This window comes from Falco cherrug, chromosome 8, assembly GCF_023634085.1.
Source record: "Falco cherrug isolate bFalChe1 chromosome 8, bFalChe1.pri, whole genome shotgun sequence".
NCBI lineage: Eukaryota > Metazoa > Chordata > Aves > Falconiformes > Falconidae > Falco > Falco cherrug.
The window spans coordinates 41734452-41752718 of NC_073704.1; the positions used below are offsets into that span (position 1 = coordinate 41734452).

At 42.7% G+C, this 18267-nt stretch overlaps 1 protein-coding gene across 3 annotated transcripts; it reads right to left on the minus strand.

The window, feature by feature from the left end:
- Positions 1–1485: 1485 nt before the first annotated feature.
- ARL5A (ADP ribosylation factor like GTPase 5A) lies at positions 1486–18106 on the minus strand. Of its 3 annotated transcripts, XM_055718536.1 has the most exons (7): positions 17803–17943; positions 17114–17219; positions 15849–15909; positions 12739–12886; positions 11459–11542; positions 8611–8762; positions 1486–8095 (listed from the first exon to the last, which is right to left on the minus strand). In XM_055718536.1, the coding sequence occupies exons 4-7, from the start codon at positions 12880–12882 to the stop codon at positions 8047–8049; spliced, it is 429 nt and encodes a 142-aa protein (XP_055574511.1). In that variant the 5' UTR covers positions 12883–12886; positions 15849–15909; positions 17114–17219; positions 17803–17943; the 3' UTR covers positions 1486–8046. The 3 variants fall into 3 exon arrangements, with proteins under 3 accessions (XP_055574511.1, XP_055574510.1, XP_055574512.1); XM_055718535.1 differs by lacking the exon at positions 17114–17219 and having other exon boundaries at positions 17803–18106; XM_055718537.1 differs by lacking the exons at positions 15849–15909; positions 17114–17219; positions 17803–17943 and adding an exon at positions 13188–13572.
- Between the last annotated feature and the right edge of the window lie 161 nt (positions 18107–18267).

Sequence of the window (18267 nt, forward strand, 5' to 3'; positions counted from 1 at the left end):
GTTAGGATTCAACAGTACAAGGACCTCAGAAGTGAGTCTTCAACAGTACCAGCATTTATACTAAATCTTTATTTATGTACAAAAAATTTAGACAATTGTCACTGCTACTATTCCACGATCTGCATCTCTTCCTATGACCCCCAAAGTTTGCCTACATATATATACACATATACACCTCTATCTGGAGAAGGAAAAAAAAAAGCAAAAAAAAGCCTTCCAATTCTGAAGAATCAGGGCAGAAAGCAAGACAGAACAAAAAAGTTAGTAACAAGAATTAACTCAAGATGTTGACTGTTCTTTAGTTTTGCATCTAATTCAACCTCATATTGAAGAACCACAGAGATAAATCAACATATACTGTACAACAACAGAGTAGTGACACGACCTGTGATTTTAAAAGTGGTAATAAGATCAAAAAAGTACTATGTTTTAATTAAAAAAATTATTAAAAAATAAAGAGAACACAGCAGCCCCTAAATTTCATACATCCAAGAAAAAAAGCCAAAAAGCAATGGCATTTTCTGTTAAAGTCTATTTACAGTTTCACACACTGGGTGTAAATGACTAAGCCAAGGCTCCCTTTGGCAGGTTTGCTCTACTCAAGATTTTCAGTTGTTGGATGCAGAAGTAAAACAGTCAGAGTTTGGCAGAGGCAAATGTTTTTTTGTGCACAATTAAAAAGCATAAAGGTATTTAATGATAAAAACATACTGGAATAAAAACCTTCAGAAATACTTATTTATGTATTTTTAATGGACCAATGTGGTGATCTACAAACTAAGGTTAGACAGCAGCAAGGGGAACACGAGGCAGGCAACAGGCACGCTGCCTGAGGAACCCTGTACTAAACCGGCAAAAATAAGTATGTGATAATGATGCCTTTTTTTTTTTTTTTTTAATAAAAAAATCACCTGATATTTAATTGGATTCAAAAGAAAAACGAGCAATTTTCAGAAAAGTTGTAGTAAAGTTAAGGAATAACAAAGTTAAGAGGAAAAGAAACATGCAGGGCACAGCCCAAGAGCGGGCATGGCTTTGGAGGTAACTCACCGTTCCTTCACCCTCCAGCAAAAAGCGCGGAGGAGGAGTAACGCAGCATGCAACACGGACACAGCGGCCAGCGCCAGGCAGGAGCTGGGGACAAAGCCCCGCCAAATGCGAGAATTGTGTCACACAGGAAAAAGACTTCAGCTAGACACAGCTAAAATCGGATGCAGAAGGATAAAGAGTGCAGAAAAAGCATTTTGCCATCTCTTCCGCCATCGGAACGAAGGGGCTGACACTGACTTATTCCTCAAAACTCCATTAAAAACATCACCTGCCCATGCGTTACTTCACGGAAAGGTTACTCTCCAAGATTACCACACGGATACAAATATTGCACAGTTAGAAATAAAGCCAAAGTCCAAACTTAACACATATGGAACGAGACTGTTCCGGTCGCAGAGCTGACTGGCAACATACCTTTAGTACTGTACAATGATATTTTCTTTTTTTTTAACCCAGCTTTGGTTTCACCTCTCTTGCTTTCTAAGCAGTTGCCTGTAACCCCCCCCACTCACACAGCTGCAAGTACCAGCGTGCAGTACATGAATGCACAGGAGCAGTACACTGCTGGAATCCCGCATTTTCTAGAAGAAAAAAGCATTTCACCATTAATTGTAACTTCCATTTGATTTGAAACTAACACACACATACTTATTACCAAACTTGTCCCAAATGCCAAAATATCTCCCAATACAAAGCCATTAAAATTAAATCAGAGGTTCGGCTGAACAGCGCATTTCACCCCAGGAACGCCTGGAGAACCCCACAGGCTATGTCAGAAATCACACTTTTGCTTGAGAAGTTTTACTGCAACACAGACATGCAGAATGTTTAAATGCAAACAGTACAATGCTGACAAGTGCTTTCATTTTCAAATAATAAATACTGGTAGGTTTTCAAGAATTAGCAATTCTGACATGACCTGTAAATGTGTCTATACACTTCTACACAGCTCCTCCCTCCCAACAACAATTCTAGACCAAATTTGTGATTCTTTCACTTCTTCAACAAGAATTAAAAGAACTGAATGAGTTCCCTTCAGTGAAAATCAGACTTTAAAAGCCAGGATGGACAGAGAGAGGCAAGGGGGAAACCATTAAAGGCATGTTCTGATAAAATTTCAGGAAAAGTCACTTTTCCTGAATCATAATTGATTCATATGATGATCATAATAATCATAACAGAATCATAATTGAACTTTATTATAATAAATAGCTTTATAAAAAGTTTTAGCTAAATTACTTTAATAAACATGCATTAAGTTTCAGACACAGAAGGGCTCAAGCCAAGAAATACCAGCCCTCACAAGTCTTGGGATTAATGTGAAGCAATAACTTTGTATATTCTGGAATGACATTTTATTGCAGTTATCGCTGTTAGCCACATTACTTTATGCATTTCTTTCAGAAAGAAGACAAACTTTTTCGAAAGAGAAGTACAAAATACAAGTGATCAAAAGAAATATGACCCTGCTCATATGATTAATGCGTATACATACGGGTGTTACTCTGCATTTGTAAAAAACAGATAATATACTTTACTGTAACTACATCGTTAGTACACTAATCTGGTAAGTTTACTTTATACTTCACGAATTATAGGTTTAGTGTCGCAGGACAGTATTGTAATCCATTACTTGGTCCAGTTGGAGGGCAAAGAGCTCGGCTCCCTCTGACACCCGCTCAGCCTCCTGGGAGAGCCAGGAGGGCAGACTCAGATTTAGAGCAGCACGTACGGGCCAAGTACAGGACTGCAGCTACAGGATTGGAGGTTTAGAGGTTTTGGAAAAGAACATAAGAAAGCTGAGGACATGCTGAAAACATTCATGAAAACATAATACAGACACAGGTTAAACGGGATGGTTACCATTCCTTTGTCATATGCTACCAATTCTTCAATTTATTAGCCAAAAAAAGTGCTCAGCCTTTCCAGTCGGAGGGGGTTTTGGTTTTGTTGGGTTTTTTGTTTGTTTTTTTTTTAAATCTTTGAATCTCTTTGCAGACAATACATCTTTCTCGGCCACATCTTCTACCCTCCCCAGAGTTTGATGCTGTAAGCATTCAGACAAGAGTAACACCAAGCTGATGATTTACAAAGAATGATTTACAGCCTTCTAGGTAAAGCAGCATTCTCTAACTTGATCCAGTATCAGCTAAGTTTTCTAAATTTACAGATAGGAAAAGCTTAAAAAAAGCCCAGCAACTTATGTCCTTGCTCACAAGAAATCTGGCCTAAAAGGCTAAGGGTGGTACATGAATTCAATCCTGTTATGAATAAAGGCTACCATCTGATGTGAAGAACACTTTCAAAAAAAAGTCTCTGTACAATATAAAAATTCACCGGTAAAATCCTAGTAAGGCAAGAATATAATTTCTGCTTATGATTCTAAATCACAATGTAAAAAAAGTTACAGTGGCAACCACTTATAATTTCTTGGGTTTGTACATTTAATATATTCACTGCAACAATTATATTCAAGTCACATTTGTATTTATAATACATATCACAACTATATGCGAAGACATTTTTCTTTCTTAGTGCCATTTTTCATGACATCAAACTCGTCCTGTAATGCTCAGTGATGCGCCATTTAAAGGCTTAGTACTACATTCATTTGAATTAGCTGAAAACTATTTTTCCAGACATAATTAGTCTGACAGCCGCAAAGTTAATGTTTTATTAGCCAACTAAAAAGGAACTACTTACATGAGGATGCTTACAAGGCCAAGTATTCTTGGATTAAGTTATTTAAACAGCGTTCCTTGAAAAGAATTTCAGCTAACCAATCTGATGCAAGGACAAATTTAGTATCTCCCTTCACAAAGCAAGCTAGCTATGGGATGTCTGATGGAAAAAGTGCTTGAAATGTAGAGGACAGAAAGAAACTGTAACAAATTCATTATAAATCATGTTAAAACTGATGTGTAGGGAGAAGAAAAAAAACACTCATTTACACACATTTAAATGCTTTTATAGAAATAGATCTATTTTAAGGAAAATGGAAATTGTCACAGAGGAGGAAAAAAATTGATCACTGAATTAAGTTACAGGCACTTGAGCTGCATAGACTGTAGAAGGTGCCCATCGGATACGTTTAGCATTCACGCATGAACACCTATACCTAGGAACACACTATAAAATGCATAGGAAAACAGCTGTTAAGCCTCCCTGGCAATAAAAAAAATAAATAAAAAAATGAAGCTAAGTAGATCCCTGTTCACATTTTCCAAGTTCTATATTCCACCTTTCCTCGCAATTAAAAACCTGCATAATTTTCAAATCACAGAGGCAGCATATTATAGAGATGACTTACCAGGTTTATTGTCTGCTAAAGCAAAAGAAACATTTTCAATATTATTGAAATATGACTTACTGCTATGTTTTTGCCAGTAAAATGGCATTCTGCAGCATGAACTTAAATAACCATTTTTTAAAGCCCCCCCCCCCCCCCCGGTTCTGTATAACATCCTAAGCATTAATTTCATGAAGAACAAAGGCAAGGCAACACAACACACAGAGGGCAAAAACACAAAAGCAATACAAATCCAGGGCGTGACTCGTGTTAAGACAATCAATTCCAAAGAATAACCAAATGAAGTTGAAAGCAGCATTGATGCAAAGTTCACTTGCTTTTCTATGGACAAAGCTGTGAGAAAAATGTGAATTGGCCTAGAGGGAAAAGGAAAAAGCCGTAAACAAGCAGCACATACAAAAAGGGTTTGTGTGTTCAAAAGTTTGCCTGCCCTTCTCCAGCTCTACCAGGTGACTAAATTTAAAAACATTTCCAACTTTACACAAAAGGCAAGGTGTGCAGGGAAGGACCGTCACAGCCACAACGCTACCGTGAGGGTACATACTTCTCACGTTCATCTCAGCAGTATCACAGCAGACACACTTGTTCTCACAAAGACCCTTCAGGCAAACAAACTTTCCTACAAAACCTCTCGCTGCAGCACCTGGATGACATTATTCCGCTTTCGCTATGCACTGCTGGGCTTAAAAGCATGATCGCACCAACCCCACAAGGTGAGAACTCGAAACAGTCACCTCTGTTTACAATGGGGTGACAAAAAGGTGCCCGGCTACTACAGGCAAGATCCATCATTGTTATGGAGACTGCAAATCCAGCATTTAAAATGAAGGTGCGTCCTCCCTTGATTCCTAAGCCCCGGCCAAGAAAGCTGCAGGCACACGGCGCATCGGGAAGCACCGGCCACCACAGAATTCTAGCTACTGAAGAGCACATCGGCCCTCTAACGTACCGTCGGATCACAAGAAGAGACAGAAAAACTCATCATTACACATGATGTGACACGCACCTTTTTCTGCAGCCAGGTTAAGGCTGGATCGTTCACCATCCAACACACAGACAACAATTTGACTTTTGAATTATCAACACTTTAGGGCACAAAAGACATTGTTTTAACAGGCAGTCTTCACATGTGCAGCTATTCCCAGCTCCCTGCTAGGGTCTGTTGCCACTCCTGAAATGAAGATGCAGTGACCTGGTTGCCCGGTATCTCAGATGCCACAGAAAGTGGAAGTGGCCAGGGTACCGAGAGGGAGAAGGAGTAAGCCTAAGTTTACTTATGCGTAAACATTAGATGTCTGGTTGCAACACAAGCTGTACCTGGAGAAAACCACCACACTTTCATGATACGGCCATACTAAGTCCTACTAATTGAAGCGAGGGAGTAAGCAGCAAATTTCAGCAAGTAGCAGATACCAGAATACTGCTCCATGATATTTTCTTTTTTTCATTAGCAGGAAAAACTCATGTTTTTAAAAACAAACAAAAACCCAACACACGCAGCCTGTGCAGGTTCAGGCAAAACCACGCAGTATTTAACAATACTAAAGCAAAATATTTTCAAAGGATGAAAGGGAAGACATAAGACTCAAAAACCAGACACTGAGGTTTATAAGCAAGTCTGCTTTTTCTTTTTTAAGACTAGAAAACGTACAATTCCATTTCATATGCAAGTGTGCACAGAGCTCATTTCTTGAAGATACTATCAGATAAACTGAGAAAGTCTTTGCATTAAATTGTTATTTCTTCAAACATTTATACATTTTGCAATACACCAGTTAAATACCAGTATCTATGTGCATGCACTATAAAGGTATGCATGTACACATTAAAATGTTTAACAAAGACAGCAGATTCCCTATCCAGTGAGCATCATAAAGAGATACCAAAAAATGTATTAAAAAGTTAAATTCTTTACCTGCCTTTGTTAAATACAGGGTTTTGAAACTGCCGCACTTCTTTTCTCCACAAATTCACAACATGATCCCTAGCAAAGCAGGCAAATGGGAAGGCAGGCGGGCTGAATGGATTAACCCATAACCAAAGATAAGCACCTTAAAAAGTTCAAACTAGGCTTTTCCTTTAAAATGTCTTTTCCATCCTTATCAGATGTATGAGGTAAGAAAGGAAAGGACATTTTAAACAAAGTTTTGTTTCATTTTGCTCTACTCCCCAAACACACATCTCCAACATAAGAGCCTACGATCGAGGCTACGTACGCTTTCACAATACTGACGTTTCAAACCATACAACTCTCACTCTCGTCCCGTTGAAAAACCTGTATCCTTTAAAATGGTAACTGGGAACAGCTTCTGTGCGAGGTGGGACACCCACCTGTTAGGTCCTACAGTAAGAAAAGATAATCACATAGTGTTCTGACACCTCGTTCTAGCTCACCTGGGGGCCATGCAAGGGAGTTCTATTGTCAAGAAATACTGCCCTGAAACTTCTGTGGGAACACGATCGAGGGGTCACTTAGAGCTTTGCAAGTAGTGTAATCTGTTCTGCTCCCCATCCCAGTTCCACCCATTGCATATATAGAGAGATATATACATTTTTAAGCTATCAAAAAGAAGCGTGCCTTCCTCTGGAAAACACTTAATACAGAGTATGATGTGTTTTGTAAGATTCCAGTGGGACTTTTAAACACACTTTTGTGCCTCTTCTTTGGTTAAGAAAAAAAAAGATGACATTTTTCCCTTTATGACAGCTAAAGGTACTTCTACTGGACTCAAATCGTAGAGTGAACAGTACAGAAAAAAAAAAGAGAAGCAGTACCACAGGACAGCATGACATGCACTTTTTGGAATCACCTAATCAAATGATGACTACAACAACAAAAAGAAGAAAATCTGTTTCATTTTAAACTCTTTGGCAAGCTTTTACTGTTTGCCGACACTGTAACTCAAAGCTCGATCCCCATGCCCCAGTCCGTTATGGCATCCTCCCTAATTGAAAAATCACGTGAAAAAACAAGCAGTGGTCTTAAGAGAGAAGTTTGTTTTATAAAGTTCTGGTGAGCCAACTGCCTGATGGATGTTACAGCCATACAGATAACAAAGGAAAAGAAGTTGTGATGTGTTGGCTACGTCAAATATTAGTACTACTGTCAACATACTGATTCAGCTTTACACACTGGTCTGAACAGATTGCAATTAACCTAAAATTGAGGTATAAATATACACAAATATGTACAGTACACATACAGGAAAATATTTTTGCATTTGTAACATCGGTAACCTTAAAAATACTGGAAAGTTGGTATCTATGCCGTTGATTTGCTTGCTAATTTACTGGAATAACGAAGCCAACATCTTCGACTAGAGAGGACTACAATGGAATAATAGAACCCAAAATTAAAAGCTCCTTCCTCTCACTTCATCTTCAACATGCTCAACATTGGACTGTTCTGAGTGGCTGTATCTTGAAACGAAGGTTGATCACAGCTTTTAAATACAGCATCTTCAGAGGAAAGCAAACCGAAAACCAAGCTGGAGCCACCAACTGCATCTTTCATCTTGCTGAATGGCCTTAATTTATATACACGTATGTGTGTGTGCATCTATGTAGAAAATAAAGTTGAGATCAGTTCAGTATAAATACATCTAACCCATTAATTCTGCCACTGTGAAGGTAATCATGGGTGCAACTCTTTTTAAGCAATGTCTGTGCAAAGAGGTCATTAAAAATCATCTGATCTTAAGTCTTGACATCATCCATTCGAGTCCTTGGCACAGTCTGCAAACAAAAGAGATAATTTTTTAAGGAATACAGCCACTTCTCAGGACAGCTTCAAAGATAATGCCATGGCACCAATTTAAATTCTTCCCAAGAACTCCGTGATTCTGACTGAAGGAGTAACTTCCAGAAACAATCCACTCTGACCACAGCATTTCCTAGACCATCTTAAGCAATCTACGGGTGAGAGACTTCAGATCCCAGCACTTCAAGAAATGCACGGAAGTTATCTCTACTTATGATTATTCTTAATAAACCAGAACAGATTTTAGGTCATTTCCATCCCTGCCCTCATTAGGCCCAAAACATATTAAGTTTTATCACTGTGAGGGGAGACTGTGGATTTGATGTGAAAGCTGGTTTTCAGATCACACCGATCACAAGCTGGTACGTTCCGAGCCCAAAAATCTTTACAACTACTAGACAGGGGAGGAGTATGTATTAAAACCAAACCCTACAATAAAAATACCAAAATAATTCAAGATTCCCCTCTGACAGACAAGAACAACTCTTACCCCTCTCCAGTTAGAGCACAGCAGGCCTGAATGTGCCACTGATGATCCTTAATTGAAGTCAGTTTCAGAAACTGAGATATTTCAGCTACTGTCATACACTCTTTAACATCTTGCTTGTTAGCAAAGATCAGCAAACCAGCTTTTTTTAAGTCCTAGGGAGAAAGAAGAAAAAAAGATGCTGATCACAAATCAGCCCTTGGAAGCAAAAGAGGTGGTACCAGACTAAAGAACCTTAAGCCCTAGCAAAAAAACCTCAACTATAAAACGCTGCAGGCTGACTGACATGTAACTTCAGAAAATCCTTTGATCCAGCAAACTGAACGTCCCATTTTTGCTTAGGACGAGCTGTAAAACCACACTGGCTGTTCTGCTGCATGCCGCGAGGCTCAGAGGTCCCTGTACCTCTGTATGTGTGCGGCTGCAACAAAGCCACACGCCTCCAACAGCCAAGGCCTCCCGTTTAACCCCGGCCTTACAGCTCACTCCTGCCTGCGTATCCAAATCAAGCACCTTCTCCTGAGCACAGCTTTTACCTACACACCGCGCTTAGGTATTAGCAAACGGTTAAGACTGATTTTATAGTACCAAATTAGTAGGCTGTGTGCACAGGGCAAGGTTGGGTTACCCCACCAGAACTTTCTAAGTGCTGGTAAAGCCATGCCAAGTGTGCTGACACCGTGGCACGCCAGGGCCAGAAGGATGCTCTGCCTGCACAGCAGCCCTCTGCAAGGGAAATGCTGCCTGTTAAGAAGCATTAATGTGCCACAGACAGCATAGAGCAAGCTGCGGTAATATTTTCCTTAGAAGATACACAGAATTCATAGAAAGTCGGCACTTACACTGCTTTAGAATCGAAGGATGGACATCTACACGAACAAGGACATTACAATAAACTTCTTCATAAGGCCCATGTAAACTTTAAAGCATCAGTACTAACAATTTGGAGAAGAGCAACTCTAGGGGCAAGTTTATTTTATCTTGGGCTGCTTGGAATTAAACTAGTACAGGCATGTATTACTGAAAATCTTTCCCTCCGAAAGTAAAAAGGTCTTCCCAGGAAGCCAAGACTACTCGTTCACTTAAATACCTATCAGACACACTAATTTTTACAAGCAGTAAAATTAATTCCCAAACAATCTACTGGTCCAGAAAATAACTGGAACTGACCTGGGCAACTCAATTTTGCCTTAACAGAAATTCAATTGACCTGCTTAGCAGAAAGAAAAGATTTCCAAGGACTGCAAGGAAAAGCTATTCTAAATAAATATTTGACTTTCATTTCAGCTTATAACCATTACTGTTCTCTTCAAACGTCACAGCACCTAGAGAGTTAGCAGAATACACTGAAAACATCCTGTTGTGAAACAATGGGCACATTTACAGTTACACGGATGCTTTCGGAGCACAGAAATAGTCTCCCAACACAAAGCAAGGGCATTCATGCTGCTTGAAGCTCCAGACTTTTCTCATTTCAAATTCAGTCCGTTAATAACTTCTGCATCTTCCTTTACAGATTACGAACCAGAAGACGCAGATTTTGTTTAGCGACAGCAACAGACTGAAGAGTACATCTCTGAAATTCTAATTATGACAGCAGCAGACCCAATGGCAACAGTCCTTCCACGCCACATTTAACATTCCACCACAACCAAGAAAGCCAGACCTACTTTATTAGAATTTATTTTATTAAACACAACTTTAATTTAAATACCAAAAATTAGAAATTCAAGACACTAAGCAAAGCACTTGTTTTTTCTCAAATGCTTTAGATTACTATGATCACTCAAGGGAAATACACAGGCAGTCTTCCCCCTTCCTGCAGTCTACTGAACAGTGGCTACAGTTTAAATACAGATGTAATATTTTGAGGATATAATGCCATTAATTATGCACACATCTTTGTATTCTGACACTTCAATTTGGAATCTCGGTGTCATCTCATACAAACTGATACAGCTTGCATTCTCAGTTTGCAGAGTTTGATCTCAGCAGCAGCAGTCAAGTTTATATAACCCCCCCTTTTTTTTTTTTTGCTTTTTTTTTTTGAAGATTCAGCAAAAATCAGGCTCCGGTCCCGCTGCACCGCATGGGTAGGTTAAAGACTTCGGGACATTCAGGTCATGCAATAGGTAACTCCTTGTCTTATACGTCAGTCCAATACTTATGACTCAGACAGTTCAGTTTTAGACCTGACACTGGGCTCAGTTTTAAAGAGGGTCTTGACAAGTCAGCAAATTATACTCTCATTCTGCAATTCCAAGTGCACAGAGAATGCCGGCCCCGACAGCCAACGGCAGGCCATTTCTTCAGTCTTATAGCTGGCTGCTGTAAGACGTATTATTAAGGCTGTATCTGTTTCACTGTGGAAACAGAAAACATCAAGCAACCATGAAGCTATCAATAATAGTAATTAAGTTTTGGAGGAAGTAATGTTTTTTAAAACAATCTCATTCAGGTATTAACATGAATTGAAGTATAAAACTCACAAAAGTCATTTATAGGTCCTAACTTCTGTTTCAATGTAGCACTCACAAGTTGAAAAGCTGCTTTTGTGGGAGTTCTCTACAGTAATTCAGCATGAATTTACAGCTTTATTGGGAGCTTCACAAAAGACAGAGCCTCTGGCAGGAACAAGACAGCTCTGATACAGTACTACCCGCAGCTGGGGAAGCACAACTGCTGCTCTTTGCCTTGGGCTTCACTGGAGAGGCCTCCTGCCATTCTGGTCTGTCTGCAGGGTAAGGGGGAGCTTTCACAAAGAGCATGCACATCTGCTTCCCTTAACACGTAACATCCAGATCTTATCCACAATAAATATTAAACCAAAGAAAAAACAGGGTCTACTCACCTCGTGTGCTAACATTTTATACAGTTCTTCTTTAGTCACAGAAATTCTCTCTCTGTCTGTGCTGTCCACAACAACTATCACAAACTTTAAGAAGTGAAGAGTTGTTAGTTGGAGAACAAACTATCTTTCCAGCCACACATTTTTCAGCAGGACAGATTACTGTTCCCATGGCATTATCCAGACAGTTAGCTGCATTATCAGATATCATCCTATTCCAGACACACCTCCCCCAGCCAGAGCATGATTACCCGCAGCACTGGTATGGATTACAACTTATGCCGTGGTTTGTATAGCTCTGACACATCTTTTGACTTTTTGTTTTCCATTTTCAAGTGAAAAATTTATACTGAAAGCAAGTGTTACTCTGTAATCCCAAATCCGGTTTTGTTCTTTGCTTAGCATAACCGAGGCAGCACGCTGATCTCTCAAGTAATTTCTTGCAGCCTTAAAAAGGTAAACTGTATCAGCTTTCTCCATCTACTTCAAATACTAATACGCAAATAAATATTTGCAAGGGATTTAAAAAAAAACAACCACCCATAAGCTCAATATTTCAAAAGCAGACACACAGCTATGCATCATAGCATCTTACAAGGAAGCGCAGGAGAACAAATCTGATTATTAAAAAAAAACAACCCTTTTTTAAAACCACATTTGATAACACACAGGAAACACTGATTTAAATCATTATTTACTCAAGTTCAGTGTATGTGCTGCAACTTCATCGCTAAGAAGTTCTTAAAATTACTGGGGGTGCTTAAGTAAATTGAGCATGTGAGCTTGCAAGATGGCGCTCCTGCAGTCTTGGAAGAAAACTTTTGGGCTTTCAGTCTTACTCCTGAGGGGTAAGACAGGTTTTAAGAGTACCTGCTACAGAGACAGAGCAGCCACGGTCCACAGGAGGGGACCTGTAAACCTGGGGATCTGTAATACCAAGACAAAGTGAGCACTTGCCCTAAGGCCGCAGATCCCCAGACACAGAATCCTTATGAAAAAGCTGTTTTTAATGGCAACTCCGTATTATGCATCTTGGATAAAAAATATAAAAGCAAGTCTTACAACAGCCTGCTAAAGAGAAGACTTCAAAAAAATCCACAGAGGAGTACCCTGCAGTAGCTACGGTAACATTCAAAGCACAGTTAATACAGCCCTCTGGAAGCGTGGCCGGTGCAGATCTCTGGCACGCTGCACCCCCTCTGCCGGTGCAGATCTCTGGCACGCTGCACCCCCTCTGCCAGCAGTGGTTGCACGGTGTCTTGCAGCAAGGCCTTCACTCTCACCTCTGTGTTCGTATAGTAGGTGTTCCACGAGGACCGGAGAGACTCCTGCCCTCCAATATCCCACATGAGAAAGCGCGTGTTGTTCACCACGATCTCCTCCACGTTACTGCCTATGGTGGGTGAGGTATGCACCACCTCGTTCATCGAGCTGCGGAGGGAAGAGAGCGACTTGGTGAGGAACTGCAAAAACCGGCACATTAACTGCGTTACATCAAGCACCTCCAGACTCCAAACTGACCTCCTGCCATCAAACCCAAACCTGATGGTTACTCCGAGGTAGAAAGCTTAGTGGGACAATTACAGCAAACACTCCGTATGCAGCAAATGGAGACAAGGTCTGACAGCAGAAGGCAAGTAAAAATAAAGATAGCAATAAAAAAGGACTCTGTAAACTATGTAATAATTGAATTATACAGCTGAGAGAGCATTCATGAACAAAACTGTATTACCATTAATTAAATCATAAAGCTGAGAGAATATCTGCTTCAGAAGCTGTTTTAAGCAGTCAGCTTTTCTTTTTCCAGGCCGATTTTGGCACGCATGGGAGAGAGCAGTTGTTTTGCTTCAAGAATGTGGTTAAGCCACAAGATTTCCGAAGCTGCAGAAAAACAACTCATCATCCAGCTGCACCAAATACACTACATCTTGCTCTCCTTCCAGTGCAGGCCCCTGAGAGCATACTTTCTTCGCAATTCAGTTGCTTTATGTCCAAACATCCTTCTCTTCTCCCTTCAGCACAGTCCAGTAACACTGCTTTTTGGAGACAAGCGCAGACATTAAATATTTGAAATATATTGTTTTAGAGGTGTAGTGCAACTTTGTCATTAAGACCACCAGTTTCACATCAATAGTGATAACCAAATGTGTTCTCTGGATATTCCTCAAGTTCAAATTATTTACTGTGCGGGATATGCAAAAAAAATTAAAAGTAGCTTCAACAAAAATGTCAACCATTTGCAAAGAACATAATTCTTCTGATAATATTGATGTTTTTTCATTTTATATGAACATTTTTTTAAGCTTTAGCAGAGCTTTTAGTTACAGTGACAGCAATTTGAGACTTATAACTGGAATACTACTTGATGATACAGAGAACCAAGGAGATAAAGGGATGGTCCTGTGTTCTGGAAAGGAATCCCAGTTACCCCGTGTCTTAGCAGCATATAACAAGCAACCTTCTCACCACACACATTTGAAGGCAACTATACAAGAGACTGATTAGAAGAACAAACCATAAAACCAAACTAAGGGTAACACTGACATAAGAAAATGCCTGTGGCTGATCCCATATTTAAAGAACAGGTTTTGCCAGAGTTCTGGCTTGGAAGAGACTTATCACGAGACCCCTTTCCTTGGCTGCACCTGCAGCCTTTCACATTCTAGCTGCTGGCACCTCACAATTTGCAATACGATAAGTGGGTTTTTTCCTCCTCCCCAGTGAAACAAGGTGAGCGTGAAGCTTAATGGCATTTCTAGAACACTGGATCACAAAATCCCAGTGCTACCCAAGGGGAGGGAAGACATCTGAGTAGAAGAACAGGGCAAAATGAAATGTCTGTGGAGCTGCTGCAATCTGTCAGAAGAATCACCACTCCAATGTCTGCTGTGACTCCCTCTGATACCAAAGAAACAACCAGTACACTAACCAACGCTAGCCATCCCACTAGTTATCTCTATCCATCTCACACAAAAAGGGTTCAACGAGTTAATTCACGCTCAGAACACTTATCTACCACTAAGAAACGTGAAGAGGAAAAATGGGATATGCACAGATGGAGGCAGGGTTTCAGCAGTCAAGCAGGACTAACAGGGGACAGCTCTCACACAGTGGCGAACAGGGGAATACAAGAAGAGAGAAGGGGAAGTCCTGTGGAGCTAAAAAGGGTATGAAAGAAAAGGAGGCATACGGAGATCCACTGTACAAAAGGGAAAAGAAAACACTGAGACTGCAGAAATAAGATAAGAAGAATCATGAGACATTTGTGAAGGAAGTGGAAAGACACAGGCAGCATTAAAATGCACCAAGGATGGCCCTCAGCTGCAGCAGTTACTAGTCTTGAAAAATATTCTTCATTCTATTTATGCTTTTTAAAATCTCTCACTCCCGATTTAAATAACAACAACCAATTTCATCTTTTCACTTTCTCTGCCGAGTGTGCTAGGGCATAAGAGGCTGGAAATGCTGCCCAAGTTTCACATTTCAGAAAGGCAAAAGCAGATCACAATTTGACAAAACCCAAACATTTTAATAAAGCGTATTTCAAGTGTAGGGTTAGACCAGTACAGCCATATCACTTAACAGGAATTATATCTGATACTCACTCAGGAACACTTCCTAATACCAGACTACTTCACGTGAGAAACTGCAAATCTGTTTCTGTTACAAACAGACCTTGAGTCGCCTGTCCCACCTAGAAGCTTCTGAGCTTGCAGATGAATCCGCACCCTTTTATCAAAATGCAGCTGAGGACCAGAGATACAAGGCTCACACAAGTTTCATGTACACCAGCCGCAGGGTTAATGCAATACAAACACAAGTCGATGCCACTACTAAAGGCAGAAGCTGCATGACAGCATGGGCTGCCACCGATGGAGCTGTGCTGCCCTGGGTTCAGCCAGCGCTCAGCCTTCCTCCTTCATCCCATACCACAAATGACACGAAAGTATGTCTTGGGAGACAGGACACGAGTCATGGCAGGGAGAGGTCAGGCTCCACTGCTTTGCCACTCACCAAACAATTTGTTTGGTATTTACATGCTGCAGCGTGGATCAGTTCAGCAGCACTGTCCTGTGGCTAACCCTCAATGTAATCATATTTTATGGAGCTGGCAAACAGTCTACACGGTGACACCAAAGGCAGTTGTGATTAAGTGGTAATAGCAACATAATCTGATAAACAAAAGCTCTGGACAAAACCTTCTTGATATACCAGGCAAAACGGAGACCTTTCCAAACTCTAAACACACACTCTGACCCACCGCCACCTATACTTCAATCTTCAGTGTAATGCTCTCAAAGGAAAAACTAACAAGGAAAGCAGCCACAAGTCAGAGTAATATATACGATGCACACCTCGCGATACATGAGACATCTCTGTGGTTCATACTTACAATTGATAAAGAATGGTCGTTTTTCCTGCATTATCCAGGCCAACAATGATTACCTTGTGCTCTGAAATAAAAATATCACTAGTAAGCCACATAGTTAACTTTGCCATCACGATAACAACTGTGTTATGAAACAAGGTTAGCGTTGCGTTTTAGACCGATTCCCTAAGCAAATACTGCCAAACTTCAGGTGCCGCATTTCACAGGCGAAGAGCTTTTGCTCGTTTGTCTGTGGAGGTGTACAAACCCATGTGCTGTTCCGAGTAGGTAAGCAACTGTCCATTTTTCCCCATCTACACATCTACAGGAACGATTTCTGAGAGATTACATGTGGACTTTTCCTTCTCTGAAGTGCTAGCGCAATCTCACGCTGGAATTCTCTCCCAAGCTTCCACACATTTTTGTGGATTGTAACAGACTGTATTCTCTATTCCCCCCAACCACAGCAGCTCTCCAGAACACATGCTTACACATGTTAAATGTTCATTTCCAAGGCCGCACTTTTATTATGGCCTGCAACACCTTAATCTCTTTGCAAAGAGCTGTGAAAAACCACAACGATGCTGATCTGCGCCATCAGCAGGGCAATCCACCTGTCTCCCTCAGTGTCCTCTTTTCCCTTCAGCAGGCTTGGAACCCAGCGAACAGTTCTGCTGACGAGTATTTTACAGTATGCATTCACCCACTTAGTTTTAGATGAACCAAGGAGTGCTACACAAAACTACTCTGACACATACACGAACACATTTTGGAGCTCAGTGTCTGAATCCATTATTGTTTCTATTTAGCACCTTCTTTCCTATACGTCACAAAATTGAATTTGAATTCTACAGCGGGTCTTGTCGGGCATATTGAGATTTATGATTACAGGGCCAGCGAGCGCTGCCTGCTCTCAGCTAGGTTACGCAACTTTGACTTGCACAAATAACCTTGGCCTCAACAGGACTATTCACGCAAGTAAAAGCTTTGTGCGAAGGGGCTTCCTTCCCCCCCTCCCCAGCAGTCCGCAAGGGCGACAAAAAGCCATTATAAACCTGCCCAAGCTTCAGATGACCAGAGATCAATTCCTTCTGCTGGCAAAGTACGCTCGCATTGATCTGTCACGGAGGAGAGCGGGAAGGGACAGGGGTCAGGTAAGCGGGGTGTTCTTGGTTTTAATTTTATCAATATTGTGTGGTTTTGCAGAGTTGTCTTACATACCATCAAATACAAACTCCAGTTTTAATAACTTTGCATAACTGCACAATATTGTAAAAATGTCTGCTTACCTGACCCCACATAACTAGGAACTTTTGTTTCTGGTGTGACGCTGCCAGCGTATGGATGTTAGGAAATCAGGTGCAACAGAAGCTACAGAGAACCTTGGGCTGGACGCTACAAGACAAAAACACGTTGTTGTATTTGCGCTCGACGTTAACGGGCACACGCTCGGGGCGTGCAGGCGTGAGCGCCCCAGCCCACTCCAAACCAGACCTAAAGCCCCTGCAAACGCGTTACGAGTTACAGCCCCCGCAGCCCTTCCCGCAGGGCGACGGGCGTTAACAAGGGAACTTATAAATAACATTCGCTCCCTCGCCGGGGATTTGCCCGATACCGAGGGCCCGACACCGCGGGTATCGCCTCAGCCGCCGCCGGGCGCACTCGGCCCCGTCACGGCGGCGCTGAGGCGTTAAGGCGCCTGAAGACGAAACTCCGCGCTACGCCGCCCGCCGGTGCACGGCACCCCCCTGCCGGGGAACGCGCTCCCCAGCCACCCAGGGAGGGAATAAAGAGGAATAAAGGGTTAAACGCAGCCCCCCACCCCGCCCCGAGCCTCCCGGCCGCCCCCCGCGGCCCGGGCCGAGGCAGCGCCCCCCCGCCCCCGCCGCCAGCCCCCGCCGTGGCCCCGGGACCGGCCCCTCGCCCCGCCGGCCACGGCCCTCAGGCCCCGCGCCCCGGCCCGGCCGCCGGCCCTCACCCTGGTGGTTGAACAGCCTCCATATCCTGGTGAAGAGGATCCCCATCCTCAGCCGGGGCAGCTCCGGGCCTCGCCGGCTCCTCAGCGCCTGGCGCGGGGCTACCCCGCTCCCGGGCCGCGGGCGGCTCAGGGCCCGGCCCGGCGCCCGCTCTGCCGGCGGAAGGGCGGGCTGGGGCCTCGCCGGGCCTGGCGCCGCTCGGACATCGCCGCCGCCCCGCCGCGCTCGCCTCGCCGCCTGCCCGGGCCGGCCGCGGAGCGGGAGAGCAACGCGCCGCCGCCGGCCTCCCCGCGGCCACCGTAGGGACGGGGCGGGCGCGGCTGCGGCGTCAGGGGCGGGGCGGGCGCTGCCGCCATTACGCGGCCCCGCCTGAGGCCGCCCCCGCGCCCGCGGCGTTTTCTGGGTTCTGCGGCAGCTGGGGCCCGGCGGGGGGGTCGGGCGCTCAAACCTGCCACCGCGCGCGTAAA